The 19,423-nt window shown below is 50.3% G+C and overlaps 1 protein-coding gene across 1 annotated transcript; it reads left to right on the top strand.

Moving 5' to 3' along the window:
* Positions 1-880: 880 nt before the first annotated feature.
* On the top strand, positions 881-18,908 carry ISX (intestine specific homeobox; the record flags this gene model as incomplete). The annotated part of the gene is given in 6 exon segments (XM_079936545.1): positions 881-1,088; positions 15,048-15,199; positions 17,416-17,529; positions 18,360-18,548; positions 18,550-18,646; positions 18,832-18,908. Coding segments are annotated over 6 exon segments (822 nt in total). The 5' UTR covers positions 881-895.
* Positions 18,909-19,423: the final 515 nt, after the last annotated feature.

The following is a 19,423-nucleotide window of genomic DNA, read 5'->3' as shown; positions in this document are numbered from 1 at the left end:
AGGAGGGGGGGAAGAAAGGACCCCAAAAGGAAGGGAGAGGCACCCCGGGCCCGGAGCCGATGGACAGGCTTGTGCAGTGAAGTCAGGGAGAGAACAGAAGAAAGCGATGGTCGGACCAGAGAGGCCAGGGGAGACTCAGACACCAGTACTCAGCGCAGCCCCGTCACAGAGAGCCAGCCTGGCAGTGGTGACCCAGTGACCCCCTTCCAAAGCCTCCATCTGCAGGGCAGCCAAAGCACAGCTATTCTGGAAGGTCTACTCTGGAGTCTGGGAGCAGCGGAAGCAAGAGAAACCCAGGAGGGTTTCTGGGAGCGCCCCTCCAGCTGCACCGTGGCCCAGGACTGAGTTGGGCACCTGGGGCCCGCCAGTGGCACCCCAGCCTTCCAGAGGCCTGGCTGGAGCCAGCGGAAAGGGCGAAGGTGGACACCCCACCTCCAGATCTCCCCGGGGCAGGCTCCCTCCTCCCTCCAGCTCTTTGCCGTGTTCCCCACTGTCCGTGACCTCGGGGTCCCCGGCCTACGCTGGCGATTGTGCAGGTGACCACCCTGGAGAAGACTCGCTGCAGTAGGGCTGAACCCAGTTTGGCAATGGTGACTCCCTCGACGTGGAGCTGGCGAGGGCTCTGAGCCCCTGGGCACAGGGTTCAGCCCCTTCCAGTGTTCCCGACGTGACCTGCCTCCTTGATCCCAGGGTGTTTTGAGGTGACCCATGGAAGTCCCCGTGGAGACATAACCCTGCTTGGACAGTCCCACACGAGGATCCACCTCTGCTCACTCTCTTGATTCCAGGAGCTTCGGGAAAGGAAGAACGCCACCCTCCACTGGCATAGGCCCCTCTGCCCCCCTTGCAGCCGCCCGCGGAGGGTGCCAAGGCCGGCCCGGCTCTCCATGGGGGGATGGAGAAGAAGAGCTCGGGGTGCTGTGAGGCCCCAAAGAAGCGGGGCCTGTCCTTCTCCATCGAGGAGATCTTAAAGAGGCCGGCTGAGAGGAGAGATGCAGTCAGGCCAGAAGGGGCAGGTGGACAGGGCACCGGGCAAGCAGCAGCTGCAGACTCTGGGCCGGAGAGACCCCCGCACGACCAGCCCCAGGGTAAGTGTCTTCTGGCCATTTCTCATCTGCTCCTGGGTCTCCAAGACCCAGCTGCACTCAGGCAGAGAGGAAGCTCCCAACAGAAGAGAAGCCTTCAAAATTCAGAGATGTTAGGCACTGGGCTGTTAGCCGTAAATACTCTTCTATCCAGCCCGGCACTGCGGCTGTTTCAATGCGGACCAAGCCTCGGTTCATTGCAGGATGCGGGGACCTGGGGCTCGTTCCTGTAACCAGGCCACAGCTAAGAGTTATCGTTCATTCATTCAGCATTTACAGTGTGGTCGGCACTGCCCCAGGGGCTGTGCACGTCTCTTCTTTAACTTCAGTAGAAAAGCATAACTATCATAACTTGACAGATGTGGAAACTCATCTATAAAGGGAAGAGGTGGGTGATGCCCCAAGTCACAAAGCAGAGGACCCGAGACCCAGCCGCCCCCAAACACCTGCTCGGTCTCTCATGTTCTTTCCCTACGTAAGCAGAGTTCAGCCTGCACGGCCTCTAGTGGCTGAAGCTGTGCCCCGGATCTGCCCACCCTGATCACACCCCAGGCCAGTGCCCACCCCAGGGCTTGCCCCCAAATAACAATGACCAGATCCCAGGCCCCTGCTTGAGAGCCAGCTGGAGGAGGGCTGGAGGAGGGCACACACACGCTAAGAGTCAGGAGTCAGCAGTCAGTGTCACCTCTCCCCCGGCCTGCTGAGCCACCTTGGCAAAGTGCCTTTCCACTCTGGCCTCAGCTTCACCCTTGGTGAGACGGCTGAGTGACGGAGGAAATGGAGCTGGTGATGTCTCGAGGGCCCACGGAGTCTGATAGGAGATGAGCCTGGAGTATCTCACAAAAGGGTCCCAGTCCTCTTTCCTTTCCACCCCTTTAATCCAAGGAAAGGAAGCTCGGGGGGGCCCATGATGTCTTCTCCTACCGAGCATGGAGCTCCAATCCCTCCAACCGAGTCAAGTCTCCCAAGATGGAGATTGTGCTCAGAGGCGGGCCAAGAGAAAGACCCTGGCGGGCAACACGTCCCCGGGGAGCTGGCAGCTTTCCCAGTAGCTCAGCCTATCAATAGGAAAGGGCCCCAGCTTAATGTAGAGAAGTTCATTAGTATCTTCCAGTGAATTGAATGAGCCATGAGCATTCACAGAAACCGTTCTTCTAAGGGTCTAACCAGAGTCTCTCCTGCTGCAGCTACATAAAACCCACGTCTGTCCTCTCTGCTGCGGAGAAAGAGAGAGATCTGATTTCCCTCCCAGAGCAGCTTGCCTTCTCCTAGCCTGACATTGGCTGATGGCAAAAAGGAGGCCAGTCATTCTAAGCCTCCCCTGAAGCTGCTGGCATGTTTCACGCCAGCCATCCCGCTGGACCCAGAGGAGACCCCCCAGTGAGCGCTTACAAAAATAGCAGTCGTAAGATTGGACGGTACTCCACGGCTCTCATGGCAACCTCACGGCCGTTGTTCTATCCATATCCAGTTGTGAGCCCTGCCTTAGAGCTGATGAAACCAGGAAGACAAATCACCTGCAAAAACCGCAGAGTGGGTAGCATTAGAACTGAACCCTGGTGGTCTGAGACCATCCACTCTAGAGTATTCCTGAAAGTGGCCTAAATCCATCCATCTCCCCGCTGGGCTGGAATTCAGCACGTCCAAGATTCGTAAGGGTCGCCGTGGTGGTTTTCAAGATGACTTCGAGGGGCAGGCAGACAAAGATTTTTTTTTTAACATCTTTATTGGAGTATAATTGCTTTACAGTGGTGTGTTAGTTTCTGCTGTATAACAAAGTGAATCAGCTATATGTATGCATGTATCCCCTTATCCCCTCCCTCTTGCATCTCCCTCCCGCCCTCCCTATCCCACCCCTCCAGGTGGTCACAAAGCACCGAGCTGATCTCCCTGTGCTATGCAGCTGCTTCCCACTAGCTATCTATTTTACATTCGGTAGTGGATATATGTCCATGCCACTCTCTCACTTCGTCCCAGCTTACCCTTCCCCCTCCCCGTGTCCTCAAGTCCATTCTCTACATCTGCATCTTTACTCCTGTCTACAAAGATTATTTATGTCAATCGTTCTGTAATGATTTCTACAGTAACCTTCTATTTATGACACATGATACCATTTACCCACTTATGGTCATGATGTGAGGTTTTCTTTTAAAATAAGTGTATTTATTTAGGTAAACCAAAAAAAAAGTCTGTTTAAATGTGAAGTAAGTAATAATGCAGGTGAGATGCCAGCATGTCAGAAACTATAAAGGTAACTTGCACAAACTGCAAAGAGCTGGAGTCTGTGAGATGCTAGGCTGGGCGGGGAGGGCAGGAAGCTGGGACTCCAGAAACCTGGCCCCTAAGACCTGGTCTGGCACCGATGCACTGGAGGACCTCAGGCAAGCCGCTGCCCTGGCTGGGCCTTCGTTTCCTCATCTGGAACACGACAGTGCAGAGCTAGAAAATTCCTAAGGGCCCTCCCCGCTCCGACATGCCATGACCGATTCCACAAGAAGCTGCTTGCGCAAAAGCCTTGGTGGTGTCACTCGTGGGCATTTTCCATGGCAGAAGCTTCCTCCCTGCAGAGGGGTGTCCGTGCCAGGGGGGGCAGGACCTACTCGCCACCTCCACCTCTCACTGCCCCCCAGGAGGCCCCACCCCCGCCAGTGCTGGTGGCCCAGCTGATGCCTCTCCACCTCTGTCCTGTTCCCCACCAAACACACACACACACACACACACACACACACACACACACACACAGCATGCAGGAGCCCTCAGGGAATGGGCAACAGGACAGAAGAGGTGCATCCAGGGCCCTCCCCTGTCCCAATAATAACAACAGAGGAATAAACTCCTCTTTGTCTCCACGTAAAGGGCTTCACAGAGGGGCTCCTGGAGGTTGACTGCAAAGCGTTACCTCAGGATCCCAATCCCCTAGGGAGCTTGTGAAGAGGCAGCATTCCAGGCCTGGCACCTAAGACTCTGCCTCCAGTCTAGGGTGGAGGCCAGGAATCTATTCTAGCAAGCTCTCCCAAGTGAGTCTGACGCAGGTGGTCCAAGGACCGTTTTTTTGAGGAGGCTGGAGTCCAGAGAGGCAAACTGGCTTGTTCGGTGCTACAGAGCAATACGGGCCAGATCCGGGGCCAGGTCGGCGATCCAGACCAAGGCCAGTGCTGGGCCTCCCTCATTTCTCATGGCAGGGACCCAGGTCCCTCCCCACAGCTTCCCACTCTCACAGGGACCCTCATAATCTAAGGCTTGGACCTTCCCCAGCCTCCGTGGAAAAATCCAAGAGGGTCTCCCAATTTGGAGGGATGCTAAGCCCAGCTGCCCGCTCACTCCTCCTGAGAGAGGAAAGCCCCCCAGAGTTCGGGGGTCCTCAAAGTCCAGGGAGACCCAGTCAGGAGGAAGTGACTTTATACTGGAGGATCAGACCCTGGAAAGAAAGAGATCATCTCTGCACCTGTCCCATTGATGACCCTCTGCAGGGAAATTGCGAGTCCCGGCGGGGAAAGGGGAGAGGAAGATGGGCAAAGAAGGGACCACTTCAGTGGGTAAACCAGTGTGGATCTTCTGGCCTGGGAGGGACACAGATATCTTCCCTTGTCCATTCATGGGCCATTCAGTCCCTCAGTGAATCATTGCTGAGTGCTTACTCTGGGCCAGGCGGCAGGCTGGGGAGGCAAAGGTGAAAAAAACCAGAAGTAGTGGCCACCCACCTGGAGCAGAAGTGGGGTCAGCAATGAGAGTCCAGGCAACACCACCTTGGGGCGGTGCTAACTTCCGCCCCTCTTATCTGGTGGAGGTGGCCGGGGGCGCCGTGGAATTCTTGAGCCTGGAAGAATATCTTCTTGCAGTGGTCAGCAGCGTTTCTACAAAGGGCCACACATTAAGTTTTGATAGCTAGATGGTCTCTGTGGCAATTACTCAACTCTACCATCACAGCTGAAAAGGAGACAAGGTATAAATGAACGGGTATGTCTATCTTCCAATAAAACTTTATTTACAATAACAGGCAGAGGGCCAGATCCGGCCTCAGGCTGTAGTTCATCAACCCCTAACCCACTGGTGTGACATTCAAAGCCCTTCACAGACGGGCCCTGCCGATCCCCAGGTTCATCCCCATCACGGCCTCCTGTCCCTCACTTTCCAGGCACATGGAGCATCTCTCCCACTTCAGTCTTTCTTGCCCTTTCAATGCCTCCAGACTTTGCCCCTTAGAAGCCCCTGCGGCCCTCCCCCTTCTCCTTCCTCCTCTTCCTCTTCTTTCCCTCATCCTCTCCCTCTGTCTGAGCTTCCTGTGGCCATTGTACCAAATTACCACGAACTGACTGGCTTAAAACAACAGAAATGTATTATCTTAGAAGTTCAGAACCAGAATTCCAAAACCAAGGTGTTGGTAGGGTTGATCCCTTCCACAGGCCCTGAGGGAAAACCTGCTCAAATGGCTCTCTCCCAGCTTCCGGTGGTTGCTGACCATCTACAGCCGTCTTCGGCTTGTAGACGCATCCACAGGCCTCTGGGTCTGTGTGGAACCCTCCTCTCCTTTCTCTCATAAAGTCACCTGCCATCGGATTTAGGGCCCACCCTAAATCCTGGAGAATTGCATCTCAAGATCCTTAGCAGGGCTTTCCCTGGTGGCGCAGTGGTTGAGAGTCTTGTCTGCTGATGCAGGGGACGCGGGTTCATGCCCCGGTCCGGGAAGATCCCACAAGCCGCGGAGCGGCTGGGCTCGTGAGCCATGGCCGCTGAGCCTGCGCGTCCGGAGCCTGTGCTCCGCAACGGGAGAGGCCACAGCAGTGAGAGGCCCACGTACCGAAAAAAAAAAAAAAAAAAAAAAAAAAAAAAAAAAAAACTTTAGCCTAATCATATCTGCAAAGACCCTATTTCCACATAAGGTCACATTCACAGGGACCAGGGATTAGAACTTAGACATTTCTTCTTGAGGGGAACACAGTTCAACCCACTCCCCCTTTCCTCACTTCTTCGTCCCCCTCATTTTCCTCTTTCCCCCCCTCTTCCCTGTCCCCTTCCTCTTTCTTCTCTCTTGTCCCCCTCCCCTCCCTCCTTCCCCTGCCCTCCCTCCTCAGCCCCCAGCTGCCTAGAACTAAAGGCAGTGGCTCTGCTCTGCTCTGGGCCCTGGGAGGGGGAGCCCTGGCTCAGGGCTGGGGCCAAGCCTTCTTCTCGCTGTTCCTCTTCTTGTCCTCACACTCTTCCACACTGGGTTGATGGTTTCTTATTCCTTATGACTCCTCATAGGTCACTTTCGGTCTCCATATATAGAACTCTCAAAGTTCCTTTTTTCCTTTCTTTTAATCAATGCTTGTTGCCACAGAGGTTTACTCCTCCAAATACTCCTTGTACTGTAGCAGTTGTTAATCATTTTTTGGCCAGAAATGGCTCTTTTCCCTGTTTACAGGGACTGGGGCTTTGGATACCTCTAATCTGGGTACTCTGCACACTTGCACTTGGGCTGGCCTTCTGTATGTATTTTCACAGAGATAAGAGCTAGTTAACTTCCTCCTCAGTTCTCGGCGGCAGGAAGGGTAACTGAATATGGATTCCCGCATTGAATAGAAACAAGTTCTGTGACACTTCCTGTGTCACATCAGAAAACATCCTCTAGCTTCACAGCTTGTGTCGTCTGTCTGTTCCCCTGCATTGTCACAAGTATAGAATGGAAAGGAATAAGGGCAGGAGGGAAGCAAACACACACACACACACACACACACACACACACATACACACACACACACCTTCTCATAACTGTTGAAATATGATGCCACCTTGAAAGCACATGTAATCAGCCCATGTTGCAGTACCCTGTGCCCAAATCCAAGCACACTGTCTCGAGAGCTACACTGTAACCACACAGAGAAACATACAACCCTGACACAGTGCTTTGAGAACGCAGAGGAGACAGCAACAAACTCTGCTTGAAGGAAGACTTCAGAAGGAGGTGGCATCTGAGATAGCAGCCAGGCAGAGGAGGGGAGAGAGCACGCCAGGCAGAGGGAAGCAGGTGAAGCAGCCCAGAGGAATAGAATGGAATATTCCTTTTGAGAAACAAAGAAACTCAGGGTGGCTGGAGTTGAGAAATCATGGACCAATGTCGGCGGAGGTGAGAGGCATGAGGTAGGCTGAGGTCACGTGTGCCAAGCTAAGCACCTTGGCCCTTTATCTATGTCCATCAGCATCTTTAAAACCTACGTTTGGGGAATTTCAGGCTTCCGCTGAGTTGCACAGTCAGAGAGACCTTGGATGAATGGGGGACGGAGCAGGCTACACTCTGGTGCCCTCACAAGGTGTCAAGAGAGGAGCCCTCGTGCTATTTGTTTTGTAGCTTTCCCGCACAAAATCCTTGAAACAAAGGTACAACTTCTATTTTAAAAAGAAAAAACACATATGAAAAGTGTGGTAGAGTATGAGGGGACATATGCTGAGAGCCATATATAAAAAATATTATGAAAGGGAGACCATACATGTGGAAAATAACCATCTTCCTGCTGCTGAGGGGTGGATGGGCACTGACCCAGTCACCCCTGGGAACAGGGCGCAAATCCGTGGCTGGTGAGCTTTCCAATGGTCTCTCAGCTGTTTTTTTTAGCAATTTCTTTATCCTCATCTCTTTCCACTCTAGCTGTATTCGCTGGGTTGTTGTTGATTTATACAAGTAATCCACGTTTATTATAGAAAATAAAAATACAGATAAACAGAAAGAAGATAAAAGAAAATGTAGCTGTAACTCTACCATCTCCTATGCAGTAGTAAGTACCATTAACACTTTGATACACGGATACATGAAGATTGAGAGAGATTTTTTTGTACAAATGTGGAGGCTGGTTTCTTGCACACTGAAATTTAGCACTCTTATCGATTAAACAAAAAACCTGTTGTGTTTCCACATGGAGATTCACAACAGACCTTAGAGAGAAGGAAATCTTTGACTGATCTGGGTTTTGATGGATGAGTAAGAGTTTACTAGGCAAAGGAGGAGGACAGGCTTGCAGATGTAGGGGGTAGCGAGAGCAAGTCCCTGGAGGATAAAAAGGCATGGCCGATCTGGGGAATCTAGAAGCCATCAGGTGGCGCAGAAATAATGGAAGCGATGATTGGGTAGAAAGCAGATGACCCTGGGAAGCGGGGAGCCTGAAGAGCTTGAATGCTGGGCCAAGGAGTGTGCCTTGCACGCTGTGGGCACAGGGAAATGTAGAAGTCCAGGACCACACCCGGCGGGAAGAGGCCAGAGCATCTCTTCCCTGGGAGGCACCTCCCTACTCCCCACCTGTCCTGTTCAGGTGTCCTCACCCTGCAGGAGGGCCCCAAAGGGAGCCTGGATCTCCATCCTGCCGAACCCGCTGCCTTGGGAAGACAAGGACAAGGCCGGTTTCGGGAGTCTCAGTCCAGCTGCAAAGCCCCCGGGGCCTTAGCTGAGCAGCCAATTAGCAGACGGCAGAGAAGGAGCAATCAGGGGAGGGAGCCATGCACGGAAAACCATCAGTTTATAATTAGGTGACCTAATCACCTGTGTAAATTGTGTATTTCTTATGATCAATGTGCTAAACGTCTCAGGTTTAATTAAGTTCTGCTGACTCGTTCTCTTTGAAGACCCACTGAAGTGGGATTCACAGCTCCAACAATTAATAACCGGGTGAGGGGCAACTTGAAAGGGGCGGCAGTTCCCTGCCCGCTTCCTGCCCCGTCTCCCCACCCTCTCCCGGGTGCCCTTGGATGGGGCTCCACACTCCCCATCATCCTCTCTGAGCCGGGGCCCAGAACATCCCAGCCCTTCCCCATGATTAAGAATCATCCCATGCAATGGGCACTCCAACCATGAACTGGTACTTCCAGCTTCCTGTTTAATGAGGTTCCTTCTGGTTCCAAAATTCTACCTGCAGAGTCCTGTGTTCTGCCTTCTTGGTTCCACATTCCATTTATGCTGTTCTGCCTCCCTCCCCTGCTTCATCTCTCTCGTCACCTACTGTGGTCTGTAACCCAAGCCTCAGGCTTCCTGGTCCCCTCACTCCTTTCCTAGAGCAGCCTCCTCCTGCATTTGATGGGAAAACTGAAGTGTTGACCTTCATACTTCCTGAGCCAGCCCCTCAGATTCTGCTCTCCCCCATCCTCCCTGCCCTGTGGACCATGGGCAGGTCACTGTGCTCTGAGTCACCACCCGGAGCTCCAGGGCACCATCCTCTCCACTGGACACGTTCCTTCTCCCCAGTCACCAGCAGAGAGATGGGCCTGGGCCAGTCTTCCCTTCCTCTCACTTTCCCTGTACTTCCAGTTTTCCCAGCACCATCAAAGTCAGCTCTATGACTGATGGATACTCTCCTTCCTAGACAAACGTGGCAATTAGAGGAAACTGCAACACAAGAAGAGACGTAAAGTGAGACCCAGAGTATGACTTGTTCAAGAACCCAATGAGAAAACCAGTAAGGTAGCACTCACTATCCAATAGAACTTTCTCTGATAATGGAAATGTTCTATATCTGTGCTGTCCAATATGGTAGCCACTGGCCACAGGTGGCTATTGACCTATGCCTAGTGTGACTAAGGAACTGTATATTTTATTTTATTTTAACAGCCACAAGTAGATAGTGGCTACCATACTGAACAAGGCAGACCTAAGGAGTTAAAATTTTAACAAGGTCCAGCCTTAGATCCTAACCTTGTTTGCCTAGCTCCAGGCTCAAGTCTATCTGTCTCCCAAAATGGCTCTTCTGGTGGGGTGTCACTAGTCATATTTCAGGGACCCCCACTCACTGGGGGTGATCTCAACTCCAGGACCCCTCTCCCTACCATTCCTTTTTATAGTTCTCCAATTTAGGGATATTCAGTCCCAGATAACATCCCAAGAAGAGTTGGACGGGGACAATCAGTGTTTGACTATTGACACCCCAAGAACCCATGCTCAGTCTTAGGGGAGGGGCTTTGGCCCTTGAGTCCTGCAGCCCGGTCCACTTGGGGCTCAGCCTCCATCTCGCCAACCATGTGAATTTTAGACACCCCTCTTTCTTCACAGGAGAAGTCACTACAGCTGTTGGGCACATACACATAGATCCCATCACCATCATTATCATCGTCTCTCAAGAATAAACATTTATCCTGAGAATGTATAGTTCAAAGCTAATGAGAACAATATTTTTCTTACTGGCCCATAACTTGCCAAGCAGCCCCTCCCCAATTATTTTGCAGGGTAGGGTTCAGATCTTTTCCTCTTCACCTTATCTCCAACCGATGCCCTTCTGGTCCTACAGGAAATACGGGAAAGCCATATATATCCTAATAGCTGCTCCCTTAATTACATAAATAGAAACTTGAAATAATCATTTTATTAAGGAATCTATGCTTAGTCATGAGCCCTTGTTTGCCTAACTTTCCTTCTGGGGAAAAAGGAGGAGATGGCTTATTTCTACTACAATCTACATTCTGTTTCTAATCCTCTGTTCTCCACATTGCCTACTTTCCTGTATTCTGGTTCAGCACCCTACGTATTCTGGTTCAGCACCCTACGTTTTCTGTTCAGTATCCTCTATTCCAAAGCTCTGTATTCCCAGAAGAATCCCAGATCCATGCTGTCCTTGACCTCAGTTTGTCCGTCCAACCTGGAATCTTCCATTCTGTGAAATTTTTTTGCAATTTTCTATAGAACTGCACTGTATCACTAATATCATCTAACATGCTGACCTCATGAATGAATGAATGAATGAATACTTTCAGCATGGCTTGCCATTACTCTCTACATCAGTTCTGGCTGGGTTTGGCTCTATCCCTTAAATACATCATCAGCTCTAAACATAGAATAAATATCTCTTTTTTTAAATTTAAAAAGTAGGGTGGACTTGAGGAGGGAAAAGGGGATAGAGAAGGAGAGAAATCAGATCACATCAGCTGGTTCACAATCCAATAGCTTACTCTAGGGGGTAATCATGTTTGAAATCTCGCTTTCCGGAACTCCCAAGAAGCTTCCAACAGTCAGAAAAATGAGTAAAAGTACTTTGAGGGAAAAAAAAAAAATGGACTAACAAAAATGAGGGGTAGTCAGGAGGGGTGAGACCAAAGGCAGACTATGAAATGCACTTGTTGACTCTCAGAGATGCAGGAGCAATTCAGCCGGGAGAGTTATCCTCAGCAGAAATCTCTCCTCTCTGGCCCTCTCCTTTCACCCACCAGGCAAGCCCAAGGCCAGGCCTTTTAAGCCATTCAGCCTCCAATTGAAGAGAAAAAGAATTACAGCATGTCAGGGCCTTAGCGATTTGATCATTCAAACCTCTCTCCTCACCCATTTCTACAGATGGGGAGACTGAGGCCCAGAGAGTAAATAAAACATGGCCCAAGCTGTAGACTGGAGCCAGGAACAGAGCTCAGGGCTTCTGACATCCAGCTTAGTGGGTTTTCTACTGTCCAATGATAGCAGGACGGATAATAAGCACACACACACACATAAAAGTTAATTGATCTCTTCAGCTGTTAAACCGTCACAAGTGAAATCCATTTTTCACCGTGTCTACTCCAGCTCATAGTTTGTGGTCGTTTTACCTCTTTTGGGGGGAAAAAGAAAGCGGACTGAGCGGAAGTAAGGAGACCTCAACAAGAGTTTAGATCCCTACCCCTCCTTTCCAGCTAATTCTGCTCTCTCCCGACCTGTGACATCTGACAGTGCACAAGAGTCCAGACAAATCATTCCGCGTTGTTTCTTGTGACAGTGTCTTATCTGCCGAATGGGTTGAGAACAGAGCCTAAACTTCACCTTTATTCATTTAGAGCAAATAATTATGAAGCTCCCAGTAGGTGCCAGTTACTCAGCAAGTCCAATGTATAGTCCCTGCCCTCCAGGAGCTCACAGTGGAGAGACACAGACACAGACACAGAGAACAGCAGGCTTCTTTCCCCAGAGGGTTTGAGTCTTGCCAATGTGCGTGAGGGATGCTAGGACAGGACGTACCTAGATTCACCATCATTTCTGAGAGCAGACTTTTCTTACAGGAGTGAGAAAGCAATCAGGAGCCATGGTGGTCAACTAGAATGGTAGGAATTGGCCCCAGAAGTGAAGGTGATCTGTGTGTGGGGGGGGTGGGGGGGGTACCTTTCCTACTATTCCTAAAATTGCATCATGTGGTCTTTGTTGCAAGTCAGACTAGAATTGTAACCCTGGCCTCAGAAGTCCATGGTCAGAGAGACAAACCTGCCCCACCTGGTTTGGTGCTTCCTCCAATGTTCACCGTCCCTTGGTTTCATCAGGAGGTACAGCAAGGCTGGTTGAATCTCCATCCTCCCTACTCTCCTAACTTCTCTCACCCTTCTCCAGAGCAGCTTTCCAAATCCCTTCTTCATTCCTCCAGCCTCTAATCCCTCCCACCTCCTTCACTCTCTGCTGATGACCTGAGCTCCCGTTGTCCTGTCCTGAACAACTTAATGCCAGGTATAATGAGCACCTCTGACCAGCCTGCCCCGCAGCCCTGCTCCATCAAGCATCCGCCAAAGCCCTCACTCTTCTTCCTCAGTTTCTCCTCCTGAGAGGCTTTAGATATATGCTCCAGGCCGCACTCCAGACTTTTCCCCAACCTCCCTCTAGCCTTTTTCGCACCTTCTCGACATAAAAGTTCTTCTTTTCCTCACCGCCTTGACTTCACCCCAACCACTCACACCGCATCCAATTTAATACAACATATACTTGTTGAAGTTCCTACCCAGTATCAGAGACACTGTATTTAGTGTGTTTGTGGATAACACAAAATTGTTCTTTTTCACTTGGCTTTGACCATCCTAATTCAACCCAAGTAGTCTTCCTGTGGATCTCAATGATGTCCTGAATGCCAAATTCAGGACCACATGCCTCACAAATCCATGTTGGAACAAGGCAAGCTAAATATGCACACACACAGGCCAAGGTCAGGGTTTAGCACTGTACCTGGTACTTAACAGGTGTTGAATAAACACACTGATTGTTTCTTATTTTTCTTCCCCTTCATCCTCTCTAATTTAAAGTCTGTGATCACTCCCTTCTTTCCAAACCTCTCTTCCCCCACGTTTTCTGTGGAATTTTGTGGATCTGAGCTCCCTCTGTCTTAGGTAGGGTTCCCCCAAAAATAGACTGAGAGAGAGACTGGCTGGAGAGATTATGTGATGTTATACTGTTAATTTGTTTTAAATCCCTGGGACCACATGATCATGGTCTCTCCAGCTGTCAACTGCAATATTTCCTCCACATCCCAGCAAACCTTTCTGAAGATGTGCACAGTTGTTGTCTCCTCCAATTCCCCTCCCCTTCTCTCCTCTGCCCACTGCCCCTGAGCCCTTGCTGCCCCTATTCTGTGGGAACTGCTAACGTTAAGGTCCTCACGCAGCCAGGTTCAAGGACCCCCTTTCTGTCCTCATTGCAATTAATCCAGTCACAGCATGGACACAGCCGAGCCTTCTTTCTTAAAAGAGTTTCTTCGCTAGGTGTCCACGTCACTGCACTTGTCACCTACCAAAGAGACCTGTCCTTCTTGGCCTCCCTCATTGATTTCTCCTGGGTCCCCCGTTGGTTCCTGAGCCTCTAAATAGTGGACGGACCCAGGCTCACTCCTAGACCCTCCACTTTTCTCCTCCTGCCTAAGTGATCTCACCCACTCTCATGAGATCAAAGGCCAAATATACGCTGATAAGTCCCCAATGTGAACCTCAGTCCCGAGATCCCCTTTGAGCTCCAAACACATAAGCATCTGCCTATTTGATCATTTGCTTTGAATAGCCAACAGGCATCTCAAATTTAACACGTCCAAACTGAATACCTGATTTCCCGTCTCTCTCTCTCTCTCTCTCTCTCACACACACACACACACACACACACACACACACACACACACACGGGCACGCAGGCCTAGCTTCATGGGCCTGTGTGTGACCAGTGCCGTTGCACAGGGCCCTGCACTCGGAGGCCTGGCACTTGCGGGTTAAAGCTCATGGTCACCCTCTTGAAATTCTTCATAATTTTATGTTTGAATCTGTGTTTCGCAAGCGCAATCCAGTGGAACCACGAACCACGTACCAGGGGCCTGGAGCCTCAGCTCAGGCTCAGCGCCCCTCTCACCGCCTCCCTGCTTCCCTGGGATGGGCTCTCAGCCACCTGTTTCCCCGCCCCTACCCAGTGACTGCTGCCTCCTCTGTCGTCTGTGTTGGGGGTATTGGGGAGGGAAGGGCACAGATGTGAGGAGGGTCAAGGTCAGGCACAGGCACCCCGGCACCAAGTCGAAGGGTGGGCCCTGTGAGGGTCCACACTCATGCTATTAGTATCCCTGTGCCCAAGGGAGCAGGGCCTTAAGTAGCAAATAAAAAACCACCCTGACAAGTCAAGAGAGAGAGAGGAAGAAAGGAAAAAGCTTTCTTTCTGAACCCACATTTTCCTTTTGCACTAGGACCCCACCTATGATGCAGCGCCTCTGAGTGGGCATGAGACTAGTCATGTGGCTGGAAACAGGCTGTCAGGGGCTGACTGCTGTGCTTTTACTGTAAAGGGCTGGATGGTAATTATTTTAGCTTTTGCAGTCTCTGTTTCGACGACTCAACTCTGCCATATAAAGTCGCCTAGGGCTGCCCAAAGCAGCCATAGACAATACATAAACCCATGGGCCAGGCTGTGTTCCAATAAAACTTTATTTCTAAAAACAAACAGTGGACCAGATGTGGCCCCCAAGCTGTGGTTCACCATTCCTTGTTACAGACAAGGGAAATTTGTCTGAAGGCATCTGAGCAGCAGAAAGGACAATCAAAGAAGTTTCTAGAAGGTCATCTTGGCCACACTGTCCAGGATGGATGGGAGAGTGGGGTCAGCCTAGAAGCAGAGTTTCTAGGAAAGAGAACCTTGTAAAACTCCAAACCTAAGGAGCTAGAGGCCAAGTAGTGGCAACAGGGGTTGAACAGGTAGAACAAGACAGCACAAAAGCTTCACTGAGACCGAGGTCACTAACCCAACTTGGACCCTCTTCCATCCAGAGGAGAGGAAGGGCAAGCGGAGGATCCGAACCACCTTCACCACAGAGCAGCTGCATGAGCTGGAGAAGATCTTCCACTTTACCCACTACCCTGATGCCTACGTCCGCAACCAGCTGGCAGCCAGGATCAACCTCCCAGAAGCTCGGGTACAGGTACAGCCATCCCCGCCCTCGGCCCCCCACCTCAGTGCACTTGGGGCCATGGGTAAGATCCCATGTATCCTGCACCCTCTAGGGCTGTCCCATCAGAAATTTTCCATTGGCTTTATCCCATGAGTACAGTTACACTGGCCAAATATCATCTTCCAGGAAATGAGGCCACCATAGTTATAAGATGGTTTCTCACCTTGGGGGATGGACACGGAGGTGGCATAGATATCTGCTTCCACTCCCTCCTTCTGTACTTGGCTGTAGCTCCAGAACCTCGTCCACCACACAGCCTCATTCACAAAATAGGTCTTGACAATCTAGACCGGGGCTCCACAGACTTTTCCTGTAAGGGACAAGATGCTAATTAAGTTAGGCTTTGGGGGGCCATAACGTCACTGTCACAACTATTCAACTCTACCCTTGTAGCACAAAAGCAGCCGTAGTTTACAGTATGTAACAACTGAGCATGTTCCAATAAAACTGTACTGGTGAACACCCAAATTTGAATTTTGTATCATTTGCATGTGTTACCAAATATTATTCTCATTTAGATTTTTTTCCCAACCATTTAAAAATGTGTAACCATTCTTAGCACAAGGGTTGTACAAATACAGGTAGGAGGCCAGAGAAAGGCCAAGGCTCTAGTTTGCCAACCCCTGACCTAGAACACATGGGCATCACTTTGGAGGCAGCACAGAGAGGTGGCAAGGACCCTCCATGGTCAGAGACCTAATCTGTAATCTGTCATTTTTCCCCCCAAGTGTCTATGGCTTCCTCTGTGGTTAGAGATCCAGTAGCCCCTTGTCACTCACTAGGGGTATGCCTCGCCCTCTGCTTATCCCCAGTCCTGCAAGAATCGCTCTAGCAAATCCAACTGTTACATGTTGGCACTCTCTCTAAAACAGTTTTCTAAATCACTCTTCATTTTTTTTTAACAAATATAATGGGGGAACTATACTCAATATCTTTTTTTTAATAATTTCACTTTTAATGAATAAACAAAAAAGCAATCCTTGAAAAACAGAACAATATAATTTTTTAAATTTTATATTGGAGTATATTTGATATACAATGTTGTGTTAGTTTCAGGTGTACAGCAAAGTGGTTTAATTGTACATAAACATATATCTATTCTTTTTTCAGATTCTTTTCCCATATAGGTTATTACAGAGTATTGAGTAGAGTTCCCTGCGCTACACAGTAGGCCCTTGTTGATTATCTATTTTATACATAGTAGTGTGTATATGTTAATCACAATCTCCTAATTTATCCCTCCCCCATCCACCTTTCAATATCTTATAACCTATAATGGAAGAGAACGTTAAAAAAGAATATATATATTTATATGTATATGTATAACTGAATCACTTTGCTGTACATCTGAAACGAACACAACATTGTAAATCAACTATATTTCAATAAAAATTAAAAAAAATATATGATGGACTCATTCGAATTCAAAATCTGCTCCAGGGTCTATGTCAACATTCCACCCTTCATTTCACTGGAACCTACTGTTCTTCTGGTGAACGACCGCCCCTTTCTGGACTTCTCCCCTTTTTCTTCCTATTTGAAAACAGTCACCAGCTAGGTGGGTAGCACCTGCATCTAGTGTAATGCCCAGAATTCAGCATCTGCCTCGGCAGTATGACCAAGTGCAGATGGCAGCATGTCATGGACAATCAGGGCACTTGTGAACACAGGGAACCGCCAACATTCAACCAACCTACAGATGCCACGGGGCCCAACGGGGCTGCAAACCGGTGGCCCACCAGCAGGAAAGAACCTAGATGGGTTTTATATGAACTGCACGGTATCTTAAATCTCAGCGCTTTCACATAAAAATCAAGATTTCTGCCTTAGAAGTTGGATGAGCTTGCAACGCTGGCCTCACATTTCCACATGGTGACTGTTGGCTAAAGCTGAGAAGCTGCCCCCTTTAGCCACTGTTCACCGCAGACTCCACCACTCCCAGTTACATGGCACCCAGCTGCTTCACCCCATCCCATGAGCCCACACTTCTGCAGGTATTGAAGGTTGTGATCCCCGGCCCCCTCTCTCAAGGCAGATCAGATCCAAAGAAATCCTGGATGCCATGGAGCTTCCTACTGTAAAGGGTTGGTCCCTTGGAAGGCGCCGTCATTATGCATTTTGGAGGGAGGAACTAGATGGAGAAAATCCCTTTTGCTTATCTCCATCCTCTCTCGCCTTCATCTCAGATCTGGTTCCAGAATCAGCGAGCCAAATGGCGGAAGCAGAAGACCAGCAGCCTTGGGGCTTCGCCGCAGCCGAGCGAGGCCGACTTGGCCCCGCCCACAAACCCAGACGTGGTCGTGAGTGGCTGAGGCGGAGGGCGGGGGGCGGTCGCGGGCGGGAGAGGGGGTGTGGCTGGGGACCTCCGGAGCTCTGTCTACAGTAAAATGTGCAACAATTCTTATAGAAAGATAGTAGGCCCGGATGCTGGAGAAGTCGCTGCCTCTGTCCCCGTGTCCTCCTCCACTGAGTGCCAATCACACTCCTCTCCCTCCTCCGGGGACCCACGTGTATTACTTATGCAAAACTTCCCAGTTTATGGAGCAGGATCACAGAGTAAAGGGCGGTGCGTGGAGGTCGAGCCCACTGGCTGGGGAGTCAGGTGGCCCCGGTTCGAATCCCAGCTCTGCGCTTAGCAGCAGTGTGGCCTGGAAGAGTCACTGTGCCCCTCAGAGGACAGTCATAGATTTGATGAGGATGAAACGACCGCTCATCACCTAGGAAATGCTCCCTAAGGTTTAGCTGTCCACTGAGTCAACACAGATTTGGAATGTGTACCAGACGCCAAACAGAGGGGCGGCACAGTACACGAATAGACACTCCTATGGGTAACGGTTTGTACAAAGCCATGAGTGACCCTATGAGGTAAGATTTTTAATTTATCCATTTTTTGCTAATGCAGAAACTCGACTCTGAGAAGCAAAGTGACTTTTCCACAACAAACAGTTGCTGTAAATGACGGGATGGGGACGATGTTTCCTGGCCCCCCTGGGCACACATTTCTCCCCAAGTTGGTCCCCCTACCCACTCCGAGCTGCCCGAGAGTAACGGGGAAAGGTTGGGAAGCCGAGGGACAGCCCAGGGTAAAGTTCAGGGCTCACTTCTCTCTCCTGGCCTCTCCTTGTGACAGGGCCCCATGCTGCTGCCCCCTTCACGGCCCAGGCTGGCTCCTCCCACAGGTTGCTATTTACCGGCTCAAGGTCAGCTGGCCTCTGCCTGGCTCCCCACCCGGATCGCCCTCCTGCCATGCCACCCGTGGGAGACACAGCCTCTCCCGGGCCCTCTCATCATCCAGCAGACCTGCATCCCTGCACTTTGCTTTTTTTGCACCTCCGCACCCCAAATGGGGCAACATCTGTGCCACTTCCACACAAGGACCAGACATTCTCTCCTTAGTGGAGCTGCTCTCTTCTCCAGGTGAAGGCAGGTGGCGGGAAGGTGCCCAGGTCTCTGGGGGAATCAATCTCACAATCCAAAGACAACCCACAGCCCAGGAAGCCACCCTGAGGTTGTCCCTTGGAAGGTTGCATCGGACTTAGCAGCAAGGTGACCAATAAAGGAAGCTCTCATCTCTCCTGGCCAATGTCACCCTCCTGCTTCAGGCGACAGACACTGTGGGAGGTCTCAGGATGATCTCTGGAAGGAAGAGGTCGTCCTCTTGCACCTGTACTTCCTCTAATTTGCTGTGTGACCTCCAGCCAGTCACTCACCCCCTCTGGGCCTCATTTGTAAAACAGGCAGTTGGACAAGGTGACTTCTGAGGGTCCTTCTGGCCCTTACTTTGGTGAGATGAACTATGGTGAGAACAGAGGCACAGAGGAGACTAAGGAGAGGTTTGTTCATTCATTCATAAGGGCTCACCTACTGAGCACTTCATAAATGGAACTGGATATTGACATGAACAGCTGAGGCTCTGTGCCCTGAAGCTCAGTCCAGGTTGGTGGAAGGAATGGTACTGACCTCCCCCTGCAAGCAGAACATTCACTCAATGACTTTGCACGAGGCCCATGTCTAACACATTCTGTTTGGCTTTGATATGAATGTCCGAAAGAGTGAAGGAAATATAGAAACATTTCTTTAAAAATTTAAACAGAATTTAGTGTCTTTGGTTATTCTGCTGGCTTGGGGAGAGATGTTGTCATTCTAGTTTGAATGAAGGTTAGAGAGTAAGCTCTTTTCAGAGTTTAACTCCCC

The sequence above is a fragment of the Stenella coeruleoalba genome (assembly GCF_951394435.1).
Source record: "Stenella coeruleoalba genome assembly, chromosome: 11".
NCBI classification, from domain to species: Eukaryota; Metazoa; Chordata; class Mammalia; order Artiodactyla; family Delphinidae; genus Stenella; species Stenella coeruleoalba.
This window is presented reverse-complemented; position numbering and strand designations above follow the sequence as displayed.